The 23817-nt window shown below is 44.2% G+C and overlaps 1 protein-coding gene across 1 annotated transcript; it reads right to left on the bottom strand.

Annotated features, from left to right (window-relative positions):
* Window positions 1-1775: 1775 nt before the first annotated feature.
* LOC131277839 (synaptonemal complex protein 3-like) lies at window positions 1776-16560 on the bottom strand. Its single transcript, XM_058292946.2, has 9 exons — window positions 15602-16560; window positions 14837-14986; window positions 14285-14354; window positions 14076-14110; window positions 8813-8930; window positions 7940-8039; window positions 5985-6083; window positions 2306-2410; window positions 1776-2177 (listed from the first exon to the last, which is right to left on the bottom strand). The coding sequence occupies exons 2-9, from the start codon at window positions 14967-14969 to the stop codon at window positions 2124-2126; spliced, it is 714 nt and encodes a 237-aa protein (XP_058148929.2). The 5' UTR covers window positions 14970-14986; window positions 15602-16560; the 3' UTR covers window positions 1776-2123.
* Window positions 16561-23817: the final 7257 nt, after the last annotated feature.

Below are 23817 nucleotides of genomic sequence, written 5' to 3'. Positions count from 1 at the left end.
TGATGGACTGGCACAGTGACCTGACGCAACAAGGAGACACAATGAGGAAATACAATGAGACACAATAAAGCAGGGCGCTGAGGTGGCTTAAGTGATTGAGCGCCTCTTTCCCACATGGGTGGTCCCAGGTTCGGTTCTTGTTCCCTCCAAAAGAGAGGACCAGCAGACACACAGAACACACAATGATGGATGCAGAGAACAGACATTGGGGGCAATAATGAAACTACTGAGTTGGGGGGGGGTGCTGCAACGGGAATGAAAGACTTGCACACCAAAACTCATATGCAGGGAGGGCTCTGATTGGTTTATTTCTCTTGCTTATATATCATGTATCCCTGGATTCAGCCAAGAGCTGTGGTTAAATTTCTCAAGGATGTTTAGTCTTGGAACAAGAAACCTTGTCCCTAGACTCATATCCTATTTAGCAGCAGAAAGGCAAGAGGAAGCTGTTTTCAAACTTCAAGCAATATTCTATTCATGAACTACTGTGATTAGTAATCAAAGAAAATGTGGCATTGGTGTGGAGAAAGTGGCCACGGTGGCTGCTGGGGGTAGGGAGTGGGAGGAAGAGATATGATGTGGGGGTGTTTTCGGGACTTGGAGTTGTCCTGGGTGGTGCTGTGAGGACAGTTACCAGACATTGTATGTCCTCCCATGGCCCACTGGGTGGACTGTGGGAGAGTGTGGGCTATGATGTGGACCATTGACCATGAGGTGCAGCGGTGCTCAGAGATGTATTCACCAAATGCAATGAATGTCTCATGATGGTGGAGGAGATTGCTGTTATGAGGGGAGGAGTGGAGTGAGGGGGGTGAGGGGTATATTGGGACCTCATATTTTTTTAATATAACATGAAAAAAATAAAGACAAAAAAAAAAACTTCAAGCAAAAAGAGATAGCTTGTGCAGAGAAAAGCAAGGACAGAGCTATTTTTGCTCTGAAGCAAGAACAGATGAGCTTTAATAAATCATTTAGCCCTGCCCTTGCCGAGGTGGTGGAACTAATCGCCATGGGGGGTATAAATAAAAATGCACATTATGAAAGGTATAAGAATTATTCAACTTTGGAGATGGATGTAGAATGAAACTTTGCAAACACACAATATTAAAACGAAAGCAAAACATTCTAGGCAATTTATCTCTACAGACAGATCTGAAATACTTAAACCATGATCAATTAAGTTTATACAATGCAAATGAAATCAATGCTAAGGGTATGTGTTACTCAATATTGGACCCAACCCTATCGAATGAAAAAATATTTTTTTAGGCCAGTAAAAAGAGTTATTTGGGAAATGGGGGAAAGAAAAGAGCTTGCTTTGGGCATGCCCCAGCTGTTACTGGTTACCCCACCTATGCAAAGGGGATGGGCACCAGGTATTATTGGATACCCCACCTATACTGGGATCCAACAGTGAGGCCTGTTGAATCAAATTTTGATGTCTTTGTAGAAATGGCATATTCGTGAATGCATGTCTCAGAACTGATATTACTTGTCTTATTCAGTTGTCAACAATTTTAAGCAGTCTAATTTATTCCACAACATAAAACTTAAACTGCTTGCAATAAGTTTTACAAGTCAACAAAACAGTTTTTCGTTCGAAATCTTATTTTCATTAAAATCGGCTTTCTAACATAATGAGTATATTAAAAGGATGTACATATAAAAGAGATTTGGTATTCTCCCTGCTCCCCCGCCCCAGGAAGACAATGTACCCTTCTGTGCCTGTGTTTTTTACCTATTGTGACTCATACAGATACAATGAGGCCCAAACCTAAAATTAAATATTTTTATTGCTAAAAGCCACAGTCTTTATTGCTAAAAGTCACCTGACAGTGTTAGGGAGAAAAATTTCATGAACCATATGACTTTAGAGTTGCTGGTACTTACATAACTGTTTGGGTATTATTTGGGGTATGACAATAGAAAGGAGATCTTGCAGTTAAGAAACAAGGAAACGGTTAACAAGATGCAGTATTTTAACGAAGAATTTCCAAATCACTGTAATGCGGTTTAACAGTAGCTAATGCTATTATAACAACACATGTAATGTAGTTTCAACTTCTTTCTTCAATGAGCTCAGAATAAAAGGGATCGAAGAGACTTCTGAACAGATGTCATCTCTAGAGTAGCAGGGATTGAAGAGACTGTCGAATATGCGCCACCTCTTGCTTTTGCTGTTACGTGAAAGGAGATATTAAACATTGGCTTAATATTTAGATATGTATTATGCATATTTTGCCAACTAAAATATTTCAATGCTTACATTAATCCTTAGTTTTCAACTTTAAATAAATGTACTTACGGTTTCCATCAACATTTTCTTTTGCAACAGAGCCAATTCTTTTTTAAGTTCACTGTGCGCCTCAGTACTAAGATTTTCATGACTCTTCTCCAAGTCCTTGATACTCTAAAACAAAAAAAAAAGCCTAGTTCAGTTACTGATAGCCTCTTTTCATCTCAAATCCCAAACATGTATGATTAAATTTCCAAAGCAGAAACTTTAAAAATATTCAAATGATGCTCACTACTTATTCCAGATTTTAAAATATTCTAAATAATACTTGAAGACTAAAATACCCACTAAAGAAATAAATGTCACATTTGGGTCAAAGATTATAGGCAGCCCAACCGTAGTATGTGCAAAACAATGGGTTCATGAACAGTTAAGGTCAAAGGGGTGGGGGGGGGGGACTGGAAGCTCAAAATCAGTAACTGACATAATTTTGAAAACCTCTAATTACCTTTCTAAACACAAGGCAACAATCTGCTTATTACGACTAACAGTCAACCTAATATGATTTCATTAGAGGGAATAAAATGATCTGTGATATGAACTCTTCAAGTAATGAGAAACAGTAAGTTTTAAATCTTTACTATTCATTCAAAAACACTGGTGCCCTAGGGCCTACTATAAAAAAACAACACTGAGTTAACTGCTGTGGTTGAATTAAAAAGAAACCTGATCTCTCCCTTATGCCAGTGAGACAAGGGCACTTATAACCAAAAATAACACAGAAGTTTATAATAGGTATGTAAATGCAATTGTGGCTATGTGACAGAAAATGGAAATGAATTCTGATTTAGTTGGAGAAAGAACCAACTAAAATAGGTAAAGAAAATGGGATTAAAATGGCCACGGTAGGGGGAACGGACTTGGCCCAATGGTTAGGGCGTCCGTCTACCACATCGGAGGTCCGCGGTTCAAACCCCGGGCCTCCTTGACCCATGTGGAGCTGGCCCATGCGCAGTGCTGATGTGCGCAAGGAGTGTCGAGCCACGCAGGGGTGTCCCCCGCGTAGGGGAGCCCCACGCGCAAGGAGTGCGCCCCATAAGGAGAGCCGCCCAGCGCGAAAGAAAGTGCAGCCTGCCCAGGAATGGCGCCGCCCACACTTCCCGTGCCGCTGACGACAACAGACGCAGACAAAGAAACAAGACGCAGCAAATAGACACAGAGAACAGACAACCGGAGGAGGGGAGGGAATTAAATAAATAAATAAAATCTTAAAAAAAAAAAGGCCACAGTAACTGCTGAGGGTAGGGAGAGGGAAGAAGAGATATGATGTAGGGGCATTTTCAGGACTTGGAGTTTTCCTGAGTGGCACTGCAGGGACAGATGCTGGACACTGTATGTCCTGCCATGGCCCACTGGGTGGACGGGGAAGAGTGTAAACTACAATGTAAACCATTATGCATGTGGCGCAGCAGTGCTCCAAAATGATCCACCAAATGCAATGAATGTCCCACGATGATGAAAGAGGTTGTTGATGTGGGAGGAGTGGGGTGAGGGGGGTGGGGGGTATATGGGGACCTCATATTTTTTTAATGTAACATTTAAAAAAAATAGAAAAAAAAGTATGCTAGGAGAAGAGCATAAGCAAAAGCAGGGAAGTACTGGTAAGTTAGTTTGGAGAAAGCACTTAAACTGGTGATGTGGGCTATGGGTGGAAGGCTCTTTGTCTCTTCAGAAATAACTAAGCTGTTTGACTTGTGTCTCTTCAGAAATAACTAAGCTGTTTGACTTGTGAGTGTGGAAAGATAAGAGGCTGCAGTCCTGCCCTTAGGGAAAATGGCAAACAGGCTCCAGTCCCAGGAAATGTTTAACAATGCAAGAGCTGTAAACTTTAAGTATTTAGGGGAAATGCAAAAACCAAGGCTTATCTAGAATGTCTGGAGTCCTTGCTAAAAGCTTACCTAAGATGTGGAAGAGATATATGCTAATTGAAGCCTATTGAGAACTGAAACAAAGGGACCATTTGGCCTTTCCTCTCTGTATAAAAGACGTTTGAAAATCTTGTTCGGGGCTCGGGATTCAAACTGAAAGCTCCCGAGTCCGGCCGGCCGTCAATAAACCATTTTTTCCTTCTCAAAATCATTCCTGAGTCCTGGCCTCTCTATACTCAATTAATTGAACTTCTCTTAAATTCCACAACACTGGAAGGGTGCAAGTAAAGAAAGAACGTAGTAAATGAAATTTTAAAAGGGGGCTATGTTATAGAAGGGATCTTGAAAACCAAAGGATTTACAATGGGAAGCTACTGAGGGTTTTTTCAGAAGGGAGAGATATTTTTTAGGAAGGTGATAGGGCAGACCTATGAAGGATGGATTGGAGAGAAGAGAAATCAGATAAGGGTTTTAATAATATAATCAAGGAATGATGAGGTACTTAACTAGGGCAGCATCAGTGGGAATCAAAAGAAATAAACTGAAGAACCACTGCAGAGGTAAAACAAATTGCCTGGCCTGGTGGTAACTGGGTGTAACAGATAAGGAAAATGGAGGAGTCAAAAGATAATACTCAAATTCCTGCCTTACATGGTCACATTCAGTGAAACATGTAGAAGGTACCTTTTCTACTACTTTATCAAAACATCATACCAAATAATAATTGGTTCTCAGAGAACAATAGAGCAAGCCAACAAGTTCTCTACTAGGAAAATAACCGGTGTGTGTGTGTGTAAGAGAGAGAGAGAGACAGAGAGAGAGACAGAGACAGAGAGAGAGGGAGAGGGAGAGGGAGGGGGGAGGGGGGAGGGGGAGAGGAAGAGGGGGAGAAAGGGAGAGGGAGAGGGAGAAAGGGAGAGAGACAGGAGAGAGAAAAATATTATTTTAAAGTTCTTCAAACAATATATATTTCAAAACTACTTTGCCAGTTTGTTTAAACCATCCTAATTAGCTTAGGAGAGTGACAATTTTCACATGTAGTTGAACAAGATTATCTAAAAGCAGCCCCGGCAACAATAAGAAAAGGGGTAAATACAGGATCCCACTGACTTCTATGAATAGTTACTAAACAATAAGTATATATCTGCACGACTGTGAGGTCAATGTCACTGACCACAATGGGTTAATGTGTGAATCATGCCAGTAGGTAATTCTCAATCCATAGAATGTTAATCCTCTGCTGGCTTTTTCGTTCTATTATAGCCTGGGTCATTTTTTATGATTCTAAGTTGACCTCCACATACATTTATAGTCATATGACAAAAAACACTCATATAATACATTTGAAAAGAAAAGAGAGATTGGCTCGTTACATTTGCATACTTCCTATTTAACAAATACTGGGGATACAAAGAAAGGCAACCGACGTTGAGAAATGAGTTATAGACTTAATATTTTCAACTATGTATTTATTACTACTCCCCTAAAAACTGAAAGTTGAACAAAAAACTATGATTAAACTGACAATGAAGTATTGGTTTTGTGCATGATACGTATATTTATAGGTAAAGTTCGCAATTCATCATTTCCTCTTTTGAGTAACTCCCACGAAACCATCAACGAATCCCAAGTATAAAAATAAAGTTAGCATTTATGTTAAATCAGGCACAATGAATACAAAAAAGAAAATGGTAACGAACTGAAAATGTATAACTAAGATGGTTTTCCCCCATAAATTCAGAAAGAAAAAAAGGAAATTCTACTTCCATGTATACATTTACGTTTTGTGAGAAATTACCATGTTAACAAATGCAACAGACCTTTAGGAACTGCTCATACAACTTCTTAATCGCTTTCAGTCTGTGGCTCTGAACAATTCTAGATTGCTGAAAAATCTTTTGTTGCTGTCGAAACATATCCTACAAATTAAAAAACAAAGCTGTGCTAAGAAATTGGGGGTAAAATTTAAAATTTAGCAAAAGTTAAGCTAAAAAAGAATAGTTTGAAAATCAAAGTTTTTAATGTTTTCTGTTGGAAAAACTATGGTGACTAAGTTTAAATATTTTTTGTTCACTACAAACATATAAAAGCAATATAATACTACTATCTAGCACTCATTGAGTAGGAAATGCTGTTTCTTAAGAATATGAAAAACTTATGTCAATTCTTGGTGATTGCAATAGCCACGTATAATCCTATGAAAACTCTGTGTTCACTGCAAACAGGCAAAAAAACCAATATAATAGCCTGACTGGATGGTATTTAAGTAGTAAATATTCTTTCAATTTTGCAAACGTCTTAATTCTTGGTGATTTCAATACCCACACAGATTATCCTTCCAATAATGCTGGCCCTTCAGTTCTCTGACCACTCTCTCCAGAAATGATTTGGTCTTCCTGGCTACTTTAGCCACTCAGTTACACAGTCATACTCCAGAATCTGTCATTACCAGTAACTGTAACATCTATGTAGTACTTACAAAGCAAAGACTTACATAGTAGCGACTTGTCCAAACCATTTCCAATACATTTATTGCAGATGAACTCATTTAATTGTCAAAATAAGCTGATGATACAGGAACTCTTATTATCCCCTTTTACTCATGAGGACACCAAGGCACAGCAATAATTCGCCCATGGTTTCACAGCTAGCAACTGAGCATACCAGAATTGGATGCCAAACAGCAAGGTGCCAGAGTCTAGGCTATTAACCATTAATATTTTTCCATACGTCTCACTATTCAACCACTATGCCCTACCTTTCCAAGCTCACTCACTTTAGTGCTACAGCTCGATAAAGGATCAGGGCCTAAAACCCACGGATCCTAGAACTTTTCACCTCCCCCTTTGTGTACCCCCATGCCCTCACTTTCCTCCTTCCCAACTTAAGTCCCAGGTCAAAAATTATAACGACCCTCCTTGCACATATACCTTGCCCCCTTTCCACTTTCTCACACTTGCCTGGCTAAACCCCAGCCCTGGAAAATCCAACTCTCCAGCTAGACTGCCACAGCCATTCCAACTAGTCTCACTGTATATTCGTGATTGCTATGATCACTAACGTAAACTGGACCCTTAATGCTACCTGGCAACTATTTTTCCCTTGTTCATTCACTGGCCCACCCTGAGGAATCTATTTAATACCTTCTCCAATGTCCTCTAGAAGAAGCACCTCCTCCACCCAGCTTTACTCTTTCCTGATGATTTAACTATTTCATGTCCGCATGTGCTCATACACTCTGCCTTCTCTCCTATATTTATGGGTGAACTACCCTTCCTTGCTAAGGCCAAATTCTTCACCTGACCACTAGGGTCCATCTGTTCTCAAGAACTTTGCTCAGCAATTACCCCGCCTCTTTCCAACTGGTAGTAAGTGTAAGACTGCAGGAACTTGTCTTGATTGCCATACTGAGTGGGCCTAAGGATGCAGACACTGCATGACCAACCTTTCTCTACCCCCCATCCATCTAATCCTGAAGCTGATGTGCCCCTCTGGACTTCATTAAACAAACGAGTAAGAATCCCTCTTTTGCTACTTTGAAAATTCATGTCACTGGGACTACATGAAACCGAACCAGTATCAGGCTTTTATGAGAATGGTGTATGCCTATACTTCTCTGGTTCATGGACATCAGGGCAAAAACATATATGGGAAAAACACCAACGGGAAGTGGAACCTGGCTCACTTCCATGGGTCTACTACAAGGTCAGGCTCTCTATGCTTACTTGAGGTTTGGTTACAATAGAGTGCTTATAAAGCTAAGCCGGATACCAACCTTTAGTTTTTCTTCTTGTTCCCCAGCTTTCTGCACATCTATATGCCACTGATGAAACAAAGTCGAAAACTGCTGAGAATATTCATAATTAAGATTCTCCCTGCAAAACATTAATAGTGAACATGGTCATATTTCATAATGATATGAAAAAGTAAACACAGTTAAAACAAAGTTGATCTGACATAATTCACACTTTAAAAGAAGGAAAAAGAAAGAAATAATACCAGCTTAAATTTTCTTAGGGAAAATAGAGAAGTCAAACCGACAATTTATTCTGCTTTCAAGACTACTCTTTTAAGAGGCTAAAGAGGAGCTATCTCTCATGCCATAAATGTTAGCTCTCAAAAACTAAGGGGGTTTTGTTATAGGTAAAACTGTTCCAGAAACATTCATTTTACCTATGAAGAGAAGATGCTGTTTTCATTTTCTCTTGCTCAACTGCATACAGGTTCTGATATGCTAAATAGATTCAGTGGGGATAGTCTATCTATTTACCATATAAGATTTCCAAAGAGGAATATTTCACTTAACTTTTTCCCTGCTTTGGGACAACACAGATTTTGAACAAAAGAAAAGTGAACCCAATTCGGCTAAAATATAAAAACTACATTTATGTGATGATTTCAAATTGTTTTTATAGTAAGAAAACTCACTTGTTATCAAAAGAGGGGGGAGGTTACCTTTATCTACTGACCACTCTAAAGAAGGGGTGAGTAGAGGAATTATTTGTGCGTAGAAAAAAATCAAAACAAACATATTTTCCACTAAAGATGCCAAAAGAATTAAAAATAAGAAGATAACTATTTTTCCTTGCACCCAAGAATACTAAGAAATGATATAAACGTGGTGGCTCTAAAAAACCAACAACCTTACCTTTGCTGATGTTGTGTTCTCCAAACATGCTCAATTTTCTGGTTATTGGTATTAAGCAAAGCATTGCTATTCATCTCAAATCTTTTTCTCTTTGCAAGAAGAGACTGTGTAATGTCATCTATATAGATAACAAACATCCGTTAAAATACAATGTTGACGTCCAAGAGCATGAGAAGCAGAAGCGTCTATTTTGTGTGTGAGTGGAGGGAGAGTGGAATTAAGAAAGCAGGAGTATTTGTGCAGACAGGGGTAGAGAAAGCTAAGACGGACCCAGTATGAGATGCATGCTTAGAAAGATCCGAAAAGACCCTAAATGTTTATCTCAGGCTGACCTATAGACTCGAGATAAGCTGGGCTAAGCTCTGAATGGGAGAGCCTCAACATGGAGTCAACTTACACTACAGCCTTTAATAGTCAAAGAAAACAATAATAATAAAAGAACCAAGCAAGTAAACAAGCAAACAAACCCAGCAAATGCTGGACAGAGGGGAGAATCTAATGTCCAGAGATAATGTATCAGAATATTCAAATGTCCAGATTTCAATTTTTTAAAAATCACAAGGCATAGGAAGAAATAGGAGGAGATGTCCCATTTAAGGAAACAAAATGAAGCAACAGAAACTAACTCTGAGGGAGGCCAGGCATTAGAATGACAAATCAAAGATGTTAAGTCAGCTCTCCTAAGTAAGTTTGACAATCTAAAGGAAAACATGGACAAAGAACTAGAGAAAGTCAGGAAAATGACATATTAATAAAAGCAGAAATTCAAAAAAGAGAGAGAAACTTTTAGAAGGAACAAAATAGACATTCCGGAGCTGAGGATCAAAATAACTAAATAAAACATTTACTATAGGAGTTCAAGAGCAGATGTGACCAGACTGAAGAAAGAATCCACAAACCTGACAAAAGGACAATAGAAATTATCCAGTCTGAGGAGCAGAAAGTAAAAATAATGGGGGGGGGGGGGAGTGAACAAAGCCTAAGGGACCTGTGGAACACAATCAAGTGAACCAACACATGGATTACAGTTACAGGAGTCACAGAAAAGGAAAGAGAAAGAGACAGGCAGAAAGAATATCTGAAGATATAAAATGGCCAAAAACTTTCAAATTTGACAAAAGACATCAATAGACACAGCCCAAGAAACTCAACAAACTCCACATATATAAACTCAAAGAGAATCACACGGAGACACATTATAGTCAAACTGCCTAGGCCAAAGACAAAGAGAGATATCCTAAATAAGAAAAGGAAGTGATTTGTCATGTACAAGGGAACCTCAATAAGATTTAAGTGCCGATCTTTCCTCAGGAATCACAAAGGCCAGAAACCAGTGGGATGACACACAAAAAGTGGTGAAAGATAAACAAAAACCAAACCAAACCAAAACCAAACACAATCAGCCAAGATTTCTATACTCTATCGGGCAAAACTGTCCTTTAGACAACAAAGAGAAATCAAGACATTCCCAGACAAACTAAGCTGAAGAAGTCTGTTACCGCTACATCTGCCCTACAAGGAATGTGAAATGGAGTCCCTTCAGGAAGAAAGAAAAGTATACTAGGCAGTAACTTGAAGCCATGTGAAAAGAAAAACATCCATGAAAAGGTAACTGTATGGATCAATATAAAATGCCAGTACGCTTGCATTCTTGGCTTGTCACTCTATTTTTCTTCCATGACCGAAAAATACAAACATATGTATGAAATAATAATGAACAGGCACACAAAATAAAAAGATGTAATTTGTGACAAGAACAACATAAAGGTGGGAAGGAAGGGTTTCAAAGCAGGAATTATGTATGCTGCTAAAGTTGGGTTGACATGGGGTAGAAACCCAAGTAGTGAGAGTGGGGGTGGACCCACATCCTGGGGAGGACTAATGCCATCCAATAGAGGGAACTGTATCCCTCGAGAGAAAGGGTGGCTCCCAGGGCATTGGGGCAGTTGAGCAAGTTAGGCCCTGAACACTATTCCATCTATCTCTGGAAGTGGCTCCTCAGGAAACGGAGGTTGGCTATCACTGAGGGCACCAAGGTGGAAGGGAAAATGGACGTTAAATGTGTGGAACCAAAGTAAATGGGGGGTAAGAGAGGAGTTTCTTGAGAGTACACAAGGATGGATATAAAACATGTAATATTACACCATAACATATAGGAGATGACAGACTGATAATGTAAACCATAATGTAAAACATAGGATAACTAAAAATGTAAAGAACTGTGTATCCTAAAGTATGCACCATAATGTAAACACAGATGTCACCTTGTTAGAAAGCTAATGTCTCAGACTCTGTACATCACTTTAAGTAAATATGATATGAATAGGGCGTAAGAGTATCACTGTGGAAGGGAAAAGGTTTTCTGGTGGATGTGTGGGAGTGCTGTATATTATATATATACATTGCTGTGGTCTAGGACTCCTGTGAAGAAAAGCTGAATAATTAGGGGGGGGGGGGGGGAAAAAAAAAAAAAGATAAAGTTGGGTTGATATCAGTTCAAACAAGACTGTTACAGATTTTTGATGTTAAATGTAAACCTCAAAGTAACCATGAGAAAATGTCTAAGATTATACAGAGAAGGAAATGACAAGGAATCAAAACGTTTCACTACAAAAGGTAAACGAAACACAAAAGAAGGCAGCAAAGGAGTAAATGATGGTCAAAAAAAGGTTAAGAATTGCTCAAAGTAGATGACAAATGGCATCTGCCTCATCAACAATTACTTTGAATGTAAATGAAATAAACCCTCCAATCAAAGGGCAGAGATTGGCAGAATGGGTTTAAAAAGCATGATCCAACTACACGCTGTTTACAAAAGACTCACATTTGACCCAAAGGCACAAATCAGTGGAAAGTGAAAGGATGAGAGGGGGGGGGGGGGGAACCAAACAAAACCATTCCAGGCAAGTGCTTATTAACCAAAGAGAGCTGAGGTGGCTACAGTAATATCAGACAAAAATAGGCTTTACGTAAAAACCAGTTACAAGTGGCAAAAAAGGGCATTTTACATAGGTAAAGGGCCAATCAATCAAGAAAATATAAGTATAATTATATGTGTACCTAACACCAGAGCCTCCAAATACATGATGCAAACACTGACAGAACTGAAGGATTAAAAAATGGAGAGTTCTACAAAAATAGTTGGAGACATCAATACACCACTTTCAATACTGGAGAGAACATCTATATGGATGATCGAAAAGAAACAGGATAGGAACAACACGATAAACCAACCAGACCTAATATAGAGAGAAAACATCACCGAGCAACAGCAGAATACCCATTCTTCTAAGTGCAAATGGATCAATCTCCAGGCTGGGCCACATGTTATGTCATGCAGCAAGTCTTGATAAACTGAACTCATAAGATACAACTTCTCTGAACGCAAAGGAAAAAAGCAAGAAATCCCTCACAGAAGGAACAACAGAAAAGTCACAAATATCCGGAAACTAAAAACCACACTCGTAAACAACCAATGGATCACAGAAGAAATCAGAAAATTCTAAGAAATCAGACAAATGACAATGAAAACACAACATACCAAAACTTATGGGTGCAGCAAAAGTAGTGCTCAGAGGGACATTTATAGCTGTAAACGCCCACATTAGAATAGAAGAAAAATCTCAACTCAATCATCCCACTTCACATCTTCAGAACTAGATAAAGGAAAGCAAAGAAAATCTAATCTTAGCAGAGGAAAGGAAATAATAAAGCAAAGATAAATAAAATAGAGAACAGAGAAACAGTTGAGAGAATCAATGAAACCAAACGTTGGTTCTTTGTAAAGATTCATGTGACAAACTTTCAGCCAGACTGACAAAGGGCAAAAAAGAGAGCAAGTGAGCAAGTGATGGAGTATGAGAGAGGAAATGCAAATGACTAATATCAGAAATTAAAACTGATCTTACAGAAATGAAAAGGATTATAAGAAAACATTATGAACAATTGGATGCCAACAAATTAGATAATTCTGGTGAAATGGACAAATTCCTAAACTGACTGAGAAGAAACAGAGGACCTTAGCAGACCTATAACAAAAACAGATACTGAATCAGTAATCAAAAAATCTCCCAACAAAGAAAAGTTGAGGAACAGACAGCTTCTCCTGTGAATTCTTCCAACAATTTCAAGGAGAATTAACACTGGTTGTTCTCACACTCTCCTGAAAAATAGAGGAGGGGGCAATACTAACTCATTCTATGAGGCCAGTGTTACTCAGATACCAAAGTCAGATAAGGGCACCACAAGAAGAGAAAATTACAGAGCAATTTCTCTTATGAACGTAGATGCAAAAATCCTTGAATAAACACTAACAAAACAAATCTCACAGCATATTAAATGGATTTACCATGGCCATGTGGGATTTGCATCAGAGCTTTTTATAACGCATTTGTATCCCTCATTGCAGAATTTCATAAAGTTTTTCATTCCCCAAATAATGCACTGCTATGAATATAAGTGTATGTCATGGATTTTCCATCAATACTTATTTTCCAATAGTTGTGCTCTTACACATTCTATACTTCCAGCATCCAAAGTACTCCATTTACAAGAGAGTTCACAAAACCAGCCCTTTCCACCACCAAATAGAGAAAAGCTTTCCAAAATATTTGCCTGTATGACTGACTGATCCATATAGAGAACACAAAAACTGACTCTTTTTTTAAAGAGTACTGTCTCGTAACACGGTTAGTGCAACTGGTATTTGGCGTGGCATTTTAAAACTGATGCATTTTTGGACGTGATTATATGTCTCTCACTAGCCAGCAAAGCTGTCTTTAGTTATCTACCACATAGTTTATTAATGGAAAACATAACAATCAAGAGTTATCTTGGAGGCTCAAATTTATACTACCGTCCCTCAACAGAAAGAACATAATTTTTCTAAAATTAGAAAATAATGGAGAAAATACAAAATTGATAGAAAAAAACCCCAAACGTATATCACTTACTCTGTGAAGACAAAGAGGGCAGAACATTTTCCCATCCATTTTTCTAATATCCCACAGTCCATTAAATTCACACATGCATATAATAAAAGCATGGTTCTTACCTGCCCTTCTCACTCTTCACATCAACAATTTAAAAACGTAAGTAAGGAAATCTATGAAGCTGCATCACATTAAATACTTAGGTAAAATCCTATACACGAGAACAAGGCACTGAATTACAGTCATGTAGTCCACAGACTGACATTTCCTATCTTACAAGTCACATGGTTTAAAACAATTTTCCTTAAATACAAATATCTCCTAAAACATACCTCCCAATCTTTCCAACATACTTCTCACTTCATCCCTGTGAAGAAATTATGCGAAAATATTTTAATTAAGGTCACGTGAAATACTAAGCTTGTTTTGGAAGAAATAAGTCCAGCCAAGTGTTTTAAGTACAATACCCGTTACACGAATCAAAGTAGCCTTTTCTTGAAGTGCTTTACCTGACAGGCAAAAATTACTTTAAACACATTACCCCACAGCTTCCTCAGTTGTTTCTGCAGGCGGTGTTTTTTCCCCACGCTTATCAACTCCTGGGGTCTTTCCTGCATCGAGAATAAACAAGATGAAAGATTTTTAAGTTATGTAGGTTATTTTGGTGACTTTGGGTGGGGTGGACATCTTCACTGTGGAGTCTTTTAGGCTTTTCGCCAACCAAAAGTTTTCAAGTCGCCCTATAAACGGAATCCCTTCTCTGCCGGGCAGATGAGGTTAAATCAGGGTCCAGGACCACTTTGGAGAGGCAATCATGCAGGTCACTGCAAGGTCACTGTCCTAGTAAACTCTGCATTGTAAAGCAGACATTTTAGAAATCACGGGGCCTGTACAAGGCAAGAAGAGATGCTACAAAAGCTTCCGTCCCTCGGATAGGGGGCACGAGAATCGAAGGAGGAGCAAAGTACACGAAACCTTTGCCAAGAATACGGTTGTATTTGCGTAAGAAGTTGTGGGTTCAAAACGAGGGGGCTGTGGGAGACTTGCCACTGCCAGATGCGCCATATTTGCCAAGGTCTGGGGCGTACCGTACCTTGGGGGCCATCCTTCCCTGCACCCCTCGGGCCTGTGCTATCTTCTCTCCTCCTGTCAGGGGCTCCTGTCGCCGCCTCCTCCCAGGCTGGCGTCCCCGATTTCCTCACACGCTTTCTTCCACGGGACGCCATCCCCAGACGTTTCCTCGCTGTAGAAAGAGATCTCTTAAACCTCCAGAGTCCCGTACGCTTGAAATAAATCGGAGCTTTCCCTCGAGGACGTCGAGGGCGGATTCTCTCCGTTAAAGGCCAGCTCCGCGCCGTGCTCCCCGCGGCCCCGCCCGCCCGGGGTCGCCGCTGGGCCGGGCCGCTGCACCTCGGGCCGCGGGGACCCACGGCTTGGGCAGGGCCGCCGCCAGCAGGCCGGGAGCAGCGACGGCGCGAGCGGCGGGCGCCAGAGCGCACCCCCTGCACCCAGGAGGGCGGACGCGGCGGGAGCCGGGGCCCACAGGCCGAGGCGGCGCCCCGGAGCCCGGCCCGGCTGACCGGGGCTGGCCGGAGGGGGCCGCGCTCAGGCCCGCTCAGGCCCTCGCGGGAGCCGTCCAGCGCGCGGGCTGCCCCCTCGCCCCCGCCGCCCAGGCCCGGCCCGGCCCTCGGAGAGCCCCGCCTTCCCCTCAGAGGCCCCCGGCTGGGCGGAAGACTCGCCCCGCCGCCCCCGCGCCGCGCAGCCGCTTTCCCTCCTCACACCTGAAGAGGTGAACGCGAGGGCCGCCCCGCCGCCCCCCGCCGCCCCCCGCCGCCCCCCGCCGCGCGTCCCTCCTCACCTGAGGCCGCGGCTTCCTTCAGGCGCGACGCTCCCCTGAGGCGCGGCGCTCCACTCGGCGGGCCCCAAACAGCCAGCCACGCTGAGGCGGGCGCGGCGCTGATTGGTGGATGCAGCGCGCAGGCGCGAGGCGGGGCCCGGGAGCCCCGCCCCCTGGCGGTGACGGCGAGCGGTGACGGCGAGCGGTGACGGCGAGCGGTGACGGCGAGCGGTGACGGCGAGCGGTGACGGCGAGCGGTGACGGCGAGCGGTGACGGCGAGCGGTGACGGCGAGCGGTGACGGCGAGCGGTGACGGCGAGCGGTGACGGCGAGCGGTGACGGCGAGCGGTGACGGCGAGCGGTGACGGCGAGCGGTGACGGCGAGCGGTGACGGCGAGCGGGGCCCCCACCTCCCCGGCCGCCGGTGGGCTCGGGCCCGTGGCTGTGCGCGTTCTCGTGCCCAGTAGTTTTCCGTCTTACCGCCCCGGAACCTTAGCAAGGAGGGCAGGCTCCCGAAGAGCCCCCCGCGCCACGTGGGGAGCCCAGCTTCCCCGACGCCCCGTGGAAGTCCAGCCAGGCCCCCTCCCCGCCCGGCAGCGCCTGGCGCTGTGCGGGGTTTCGCGTGGAGGTCACGCCCTTCTCCCGCTTTCTCAGCTTGGCGGGAAAACCAAGGAGGGCCGTGTCCCTCAGCAGTGGCTCCCAGCTTCCTTGGTGTCGGCCTCTTCCCCGCGCACTCCGCCGCTCCCTGGTGGCTGCGGGGCTCGGGCTGGCTTGTGCTGGGCCGCCGGCTTCCTGTCCACTGCCGCCTGCCGGTCCTGGGGCTGCGCCTCGGCTGGGTCCTCCTGGCTCACGGCCGCGGGCGCCCGGGAACTGGGGGGGGGGGGGGGGGGGGCTGCTTAATCAGCCACGCTGCCCTGGACAGTCTCACCTCCGGCACGAGCGCTGGCGCTCCGCACAGGCTGTGGGCCTGGACTTGCCAGGGCACAGGCTCACGGATGCCAACTCCTTCTCTGGTGCTCCTCCCAGCAGCAGATTGAGTTCCCGTGGCGACAGAGACGCACCAGCACCTCATGGAGCGGATTTCTTAGTTTTGCCCGTCTCCTGGCAGTACAGTGGTACTTGTGTGGGACCTTCTTCCACATTTCTGCCAGCACGAATAAGACTGGCATCTTTTGAGGCTGACCTGCCATTTGAATTCTTTGCTTTTCCTTAAAAGAGCTCTTTCTCCTCTTGGCCCTTTTTCAATGGGGCAGTGGATCTTCCTCCTGGGTTGACAGGAGGAATTGCTCTATTCCAGACATTGAGCCTCACGGCCGTGCTTTTCCTGAGTTGCTTAGAACAAATGCTGCTTCACCCTGAGGCCATAACCACTTTCTTCTCTACATCCTCACGAATGTTTTAGCTCTCATTCTTAAGTGTTTCTTCCGTGAGGTTTGTTTTTTGTGCCTGCTATCAGGCACGGATTGTGGTGGTTGCCAGCTGTATGGGCCCCAGACAACCGAATCCTTTCCTGTGGGGGGGAATCCACTGTAGGTAGGACCTTTTGGGGGGTTCCTTCAGTTAAGAAGGTGTGTCCCAGCTCAGGCAGGATGGGCCTTAATCTTGCTCCTGGAGTCCTGCAGCAACAGAGTGAAATGGAGGCAGTTGGGGGGGGGGGGGTGGAGTGGGGGAAGGTACGGAGCGAGCAGCCAGAAGCTGAAACCCACAGAACCAGGAGGAGAAGTCAGAGGCCAGCAGAGGCCGCCAAGTGCCTTACCATGCGACAAAGGAGGCAAGGATAGCCAGCAGCCAGCACCAGAATGCCTGTATTTGAGAAGAAAGCAAGCATCACCTAGATGACACCTCAATTTGGACTTTCCTTTTGCCTTGGAACCGTAAGCTAATATTTATAAATCCCCGTTGCTTATGATGGATGTAGGATGACCGAATACCTGAAAGTAACTTGTTTCTCTCCCTGTTGCTAGGATACAAAGAAAAGAATTGTATGTAAATCAGAAGGTAATTAAACGTAACCCTCTCTTTGGGCCAAATTCCACTTTGGTGGTCAAGAATATCCTGTTGAAGCAATGACGTATGAAAACCAGCTTCAACCAGTTGGCCGGACTTGTGTAGAAGCAGCCCCTTGCTGTCCTCACTTTAACTTGCTTAATTAACATAGTAAAATTCCCACCCAGGGGTGGAGTTATCCGCCCCTTTCTTGATCTTGCAATGTATGTGCATGCATGATTCCCTGAACATACTAATCATACAATTATATAACCAGCTATGTGTGTTCATCCATATGCATAAAAACTAATGGATAATCAAAGCAAATGCTAAGTAGTAACTTGGGTATTTAAACAAGAGTGAAACTGCAGCACGGGGAGTCGGGTCTGAGTCACTTTGACTGGCCTTGGCTCCTCACCTCTGCAGACGTAATAAATGTGATTTTGCCTAACTCTCGTGTTGAAGTTTTCTTCATGCCATCTCTGCTTATCCATAAAGGCCTTGCTTTGAGGCCTAACACTTATGCCAGCCCGTGTGTGGTGCTGTGAAGCTGTGTGGACCCTGGAAAAGGATGTTCTTAAAATTAATCCCTTCCTGGGCGTGCAGGCCCAGTGTAAGTAGGATCTTTTTGGTGTGTAGGCTCTTCACTTAGGATGCGGCCCACCTCATTCAGGAGGCTTCTTAGTCTTCTTACGGGAGTCCTTTAGAAGAGTATGAAATTCAGACAAAGAGAGAGAAAGTCACAGAGCCAAAGGCAACAAAACCCAGAAGAGAAGCGAAAGAGCAGCAGATCCTGCCATGTGCCTTGCCACGTGACAGAGGAGTCCAGGGTCGCCGGCAGCCAGGCTTCGGGTAGAAGCCATTGCCCCACCATGCCTTGATGCAGACATTTTTCTCCACCTCGGAACTGTACGCTTGTAACCTAGTAAATTCCCATTATTACCAGTCAACCTCTTTTACAGTGTCTGATTGAGCAGCTTTAGCAAACTCGAACAGATTGTGGTACCAGGAAAGTGGAATTGCTGCTGGTGGAAATACCAACAACAACAACAACAACAAAAAAGTTACAAAAGACCTTTTAATTCAGTAAGGAACTGCCAGGCACTCGGTAGGAAAGGCCTAGGTTGCTCTGAAGAGACCGTTGATAGACATGTGGACACTAAAGGTGCTTCTGGTGAGGCTGTGGCAGTTTGAAGTTCTTCTCTGAATCCCCCAAAGGAAAAGATTGTGTACTGGAAATGAATGCATTCCTGTGGGTGTGGGGCCCTTTTGATTGGGCTGCCTCAGTGAAGTGGGACTCAAGTTGGGTCTCTGTTCTTTTCCTGGAGCTGTACTTAAATGGAGACACGGAGAAAGGAAGCCGGCAGTTTTGACCCTGCCATGTGAGAGAGAACTCATGGACAGCTAGCAGCCTTGTGCTCAAGCACAAAACCCCCATGAGGCTGGCTCCATGGAGCAACTCAAGGCCAAAGAGACAAGACAAGCCATGTGCCTGATAGCCCACAGCTGAACCCAGGAAGACAGCAGAGCAGGTGAGACCGAGAGAGGACCTCCACAAAGACTCAAGCCCTAGGCCTGGTTGCCCACAGATGTGCTCTGGGAGATGGCAGGTTCTGGAGGGGAAGACAGGGACCACGGCAGGGATCGGCCGCCCTCTTCGTCACGTGGTGGGACACCAGGATCACCCATTGCTGACTTTGGTGAGAAAGCATCTCCAGTGGTGCTTTGAGTTGGACGTTTCACAGCCTTGAAACTGTAAGCTTTTACCCAAAATAAAACCCCCGTGATACAAGCCCAACCCATTGCTGATACTTGGCGCAGGCAACGCTGTGTCAATGAAGACAGAAGCCTTGGACAGAAATGGTGACTATGTCATTGCACCCCAGAAAGAAAAGGTGATCCTTGTTTGAAAGTGGCAAAGAACTTGGCACTACTGACCCCTGATACCAGAGTGAAGGCAGAACCTGAAAGTGATGAACTTGCATATGTGGATAAAGAGAAGTCCAGACTAACTGTGGAAACTGCCACCTGGCTCCTACTTCTGTCCTCCATAAAAAGCGAAAGGAAAGGGTTAAGCCGAGAACCAAGCTCCCAGGCACAAAGAAAGCAGAAAATAATGGCTTGAGAAATTAAGAGCCTCCAGAGAAGGAGCACCCAAAGAATAGTGCTCCAGGTGACACTTTACCTGAACGCAGAGTCGGTAGCCAATTCAGTGCAAGTCAGGATCGGAGGGGCATTTACTCAGGAAGGCTCTGTGGAAAGGCCTGCCTTCTGGTGGTCTTGGACCCCAGTGTACTATGTGCGAAAAGGACAAGTTCTTTGCGAGATCTGTAGGAACAGAACCACTGCCAGCCTGGACAAAAGGGACAGCTTGAAGGAAAAATGACTTCAAAGGGAGAACCACGGAAGCTGAGGTCTGGCCTGAAGACCTCATCTCGGGACAGGAGGGCAGAAGCACCCACATATGTTGAAAGGGTGAGCAGGCCCCGGTTTGGAGAGAGTGGGCCTTCCACCCCATCGTTCAGGAAGAGCCTCACTGCCCCAGGTTTCTCAGGGGCATCAGGAGAGGCTGGACACCACACCACTGTCGATGAGAGCACAGCCCAGAGTCCTGCCGCCACCCTGGTGCCTGATGAGGGTGGAGGGGAGAGCCTGGCCATCACCCCAGGGCTTGGAGGTATTGGCACTTTCACCCCAGTGTTTGTGGCGAGCCCAGCCACTGCACAAGCCCTTGGATAGGGTGGGGCTGCTGCTCCATCCAGCCCAGCGGAGAAGGCATCGTTTTGTAGATGACTCTCAGACCTTGAAATCTAATGGAGTGTGCCTTGTTGGGTTTCAGAGTTGTTTGGGACCCGTGAACCTGGCTCTTCTTCCGATTTTTTTCCCCACGGAAAGGGAAATTTTTATCCTATGACTCTCCCTCCATTACATATGGGAAGCAGAACTTGCTTCCTAAATTTCAAAGGTCCACAGTTGAGGGGAATTGTGGCCCAGCACAGACCATACCTGCAACCAATTTTTTATCTCTTTTTACTCTTTTTACTAAATATTGGTACCAAAATTATTGAAGTCTTTGGGGGTATTGTGAGGGAATGGACGTATCATGCATATGGAAAGAACATGTCTTTATGGGGTCTGGAGCATGGAGTCGATGGTTTGTGGCTGTATGGAGCCCAGAAATGTGTGTATCCTTAAAGTTGATCCATTCCTGCGGGTGTGGACAAATGTAAGTCGGATCTTTGGTGAGGAGGCACTTAACTTAGGATGTGACCCACCTCATTCAGCCTTGGTCATATTCTTCTTACTGGAGTCCTTCATAAGAGTATGACTTTCAGACAAAGAGAGAGAAGGGCATGGAAGCAAGAAGACAAAAGCAGCGAAACTGGGAAGCAAAGTGAGAGACCAGCAGATGCCGCCACTCACCCTGCCCTGTCACAGAGAAGTCCAGGATCCACACAGGAGAAAGCATTGCCACATCGCCTTGATGTGGATGTTTTCCTCAGCCTCGAAACTGTAAGCTTATAAACCACTAAGTCCCCACTGTTAAAAGAAATCCAACGGCAACAGGTGTCTTTTCTGTTGTCCAAGTCTGCTTTTGTGTCTTAAGAAACATTGTACGATGTATTAAATAGAAGTCTTACAGTGTCTTATCAATACCATTCCTAAACCTTTTATCCTTTCTCTGGCTTTTATATGAAGTTTGTTTTGCCTTCCATTGTGTTTTCTGACAAGTTATTTTTTTTAATATGCTGAGGCTTTTGATTTTCAAATGTAATTCTGCATCACACAACCTTGTGGAATTCCTTAAATGTTTCTCTAGGGTTCTCCAGGTATATTATCCTCCCACCCGCAAAGAGAGATCATTTTCATTCTCTTGTCTCTTATTGCTTTTTCTTGCCCCTTGCATAGGTTGCAGCCTCCATTAAATGGCAGTGGAGGCAGTGTGCAGTTGGCCTTGTCCTTCACTTTGGTAGGAAAGGCTCAGGTTGTTTCCCTTTATTTACAATTGAATTTTTAGTATATATGGGTGCTGGATGCTAAATTACATGAAAAGTCTTCCTAATATTGAACCATTTTGTATTCCTGGAGTAAATGCTACCTGGCCATGTTGTACTGATTTCTTATTGTCCTTTTGATGTCTGTGCAACAATATTTTATTTAGGATTTCTACATTAATCTTCATAAAGGACCTTGGCTAGTCAGTGGTGTTTAGTTTTGTCGGTGGGGGCTGCCACTATCAGGTTAGGGAATTATGTAATTCTTGTTTCACAAAGACGATTTGGAGGCTCTCCTTTGTTTTCTATGCTCCAAAATGACTTATGTCATTTGACTTATGACTTATGTCATTTGGGAACTGCATGGTCTTGAATGGCTGGAGGATTCACCTAGGACACTCTCTGGATCTGGTAATGTCATGTGCTTAGTTCCTGGATAACTTTCTTCATTTCTTCGGTTAAAAATGAGTCTTTTAAAGCTCTTGTCTCTCCTGGTGTTAATTAGAATAAACGGCATTTTCCGAAGTAACATGTATTTCATTTTGTTTTTCCAAACTTCCCTCTTCAATATCAATATTAATATTCATACTATTAGAGTTTCTCTTTTTCCTTGATTAAATACCTAGCAGCTTGTCTATCTTGTTGGTTTAAAAACGGGATTTGATTCATTATTTTTGTTTTCACCCTCCTTAACTTCTGCTTCTGTCTTTAGTATTTAAAATTTATAATTTGTTTTGGCTTCTCTTGCTTGTATCTAGCTTTTTGAGTTGAAAATATGACTCATTGAGTTTTGTTCTTTCATGTTTACACAGATAAGCTTTTGTAGCTAAGAATTTTTCTCTGATTGCGAGTTTAAATACATCTTGAAGATTCTGACTTATGCTGTTCTTATTTATAATTTACCAGAGATTCTACCCCTTCTGCTTATATTTCTCATTGCACCCATGACATGTCCTCTGAGTCCTAAAGGGTGAACCAGGGACTGGAAGTCTGGGGCATGTGTCCAGAGCTTGGGCATGTGGGTTGGTGTGTCTACATGGGTGCACCTGGTACTCCTCATGGTGTGAGGTGTGGGGATGCTACAGTGAAAAGCATAGGGAGACCTGGGACAGTCACACAAAAGCACTCCGGGTCCTGCTGACAGCTTGCTGTCCTTCAGTGGTCAACCAAAGGCCAGAGCCCACCCACACCGAACTCTGCCCAGACATAAATCAGGAGAACCAGCTTCACAAGTGTTCAGCCCACAAGAAGGCTTGGGCTGGGAGAATTCGGACCTTAGGAGGGCCTATGCTTGCTGGTGAGAAAGTGCGTTTGTGTGGCCCCATCGGTGTCCTGCTGGACTGGGAACACCTGTCCACTTCTGCTTGATATCTCTCTGGGCTACCCAGTGACCCTTCCCCACTATGTCCAACCAAGATAATGGGCTCTGGGGACTGGCATTCGGCCCAGAGGAGGCCCAGCTTGACCAGGATCTTGGCGGAAGGGTCCAGACCAACTAATGCCACCACCCAGGCAGGCGTATCCCTCCCCAGCTTGTTCCAGCTCTGCTGCTGGGCTCAGGCCACACTTGCTAGCCCCCTAGGGACTGCAGTCCACCAGGGTGCCAGTGAACGCAGCACTGTGGGGCCCTGACGGGGACTCTTCAGAGCCCAAGGTTTCCCTGCTAGGGTCCCTCCACGGCGCTGCTGTACCTGCTGCTCCAGTGCTTCATGCATCACTCTTTTGGGGCTCCCTGCCCACCAGCTCACCATGCTCACAGTCATCTCCTAGTCCTCCATGCTGCTGCATGCTTAGGGCCTGCTGCTGCCTGCCCTAGGCCATGCATTGGTGGAGGTGAGCGGCCCCCACTCCTGTCCCAGGAAGTCCCACAGCCCACACCAAGCCCAGGCCCAGGATCACTGCCGTAGTGCTGCAGGGACTTCCAGGACGGGGCGCACGCCAAACCCCATGCACCTGAGCCTTACCTCCTGTGCAGAAGGCCTGGAAAGACCACTTCCCTTCCCTAGGTCGCCCCCAGCCGCCCTGCCAATGGGCTCGAAGAGCACATTACTTTTGTTCATGACCATAGAAGTTCATCCTAAAAGAGACCATACCTGAGGTCATCAGAGTGACCTTAAGGAAAGGTTTAATGCATTTTTAAAAAATTGAGATGGTTATTGTCTTGACACAACAAAGTGAAGAGTTATTTGTTAGAGGAATAATATAAAGAACAGACAATGAAATGGCTTTCTAATCCGATTTTTCATGGGCTCAATT

The sequence above is a fragment of the Dasypus novemcinctus genome, unplaced genomic scaffold (genome assembly GCF_030445035.2).
Source record: "Dasypus novemcinctus isolate mDasNov1 unplaced genomic scaffold, mDasNov1.1.hap2 scaffold_631, whole genome shotgun sequence".
Taxonomy (NCBI): Eukaryota; Metazoa; Chordata; class Mammalia; order Cingulata; family Dasypodidae; genus Dasypus; species Dasypus novemcinctus.
Note: the sequence above shows the minus strand (reverse complement) of the source record. Positions and strands in the feature narration are given on the sequence as shown.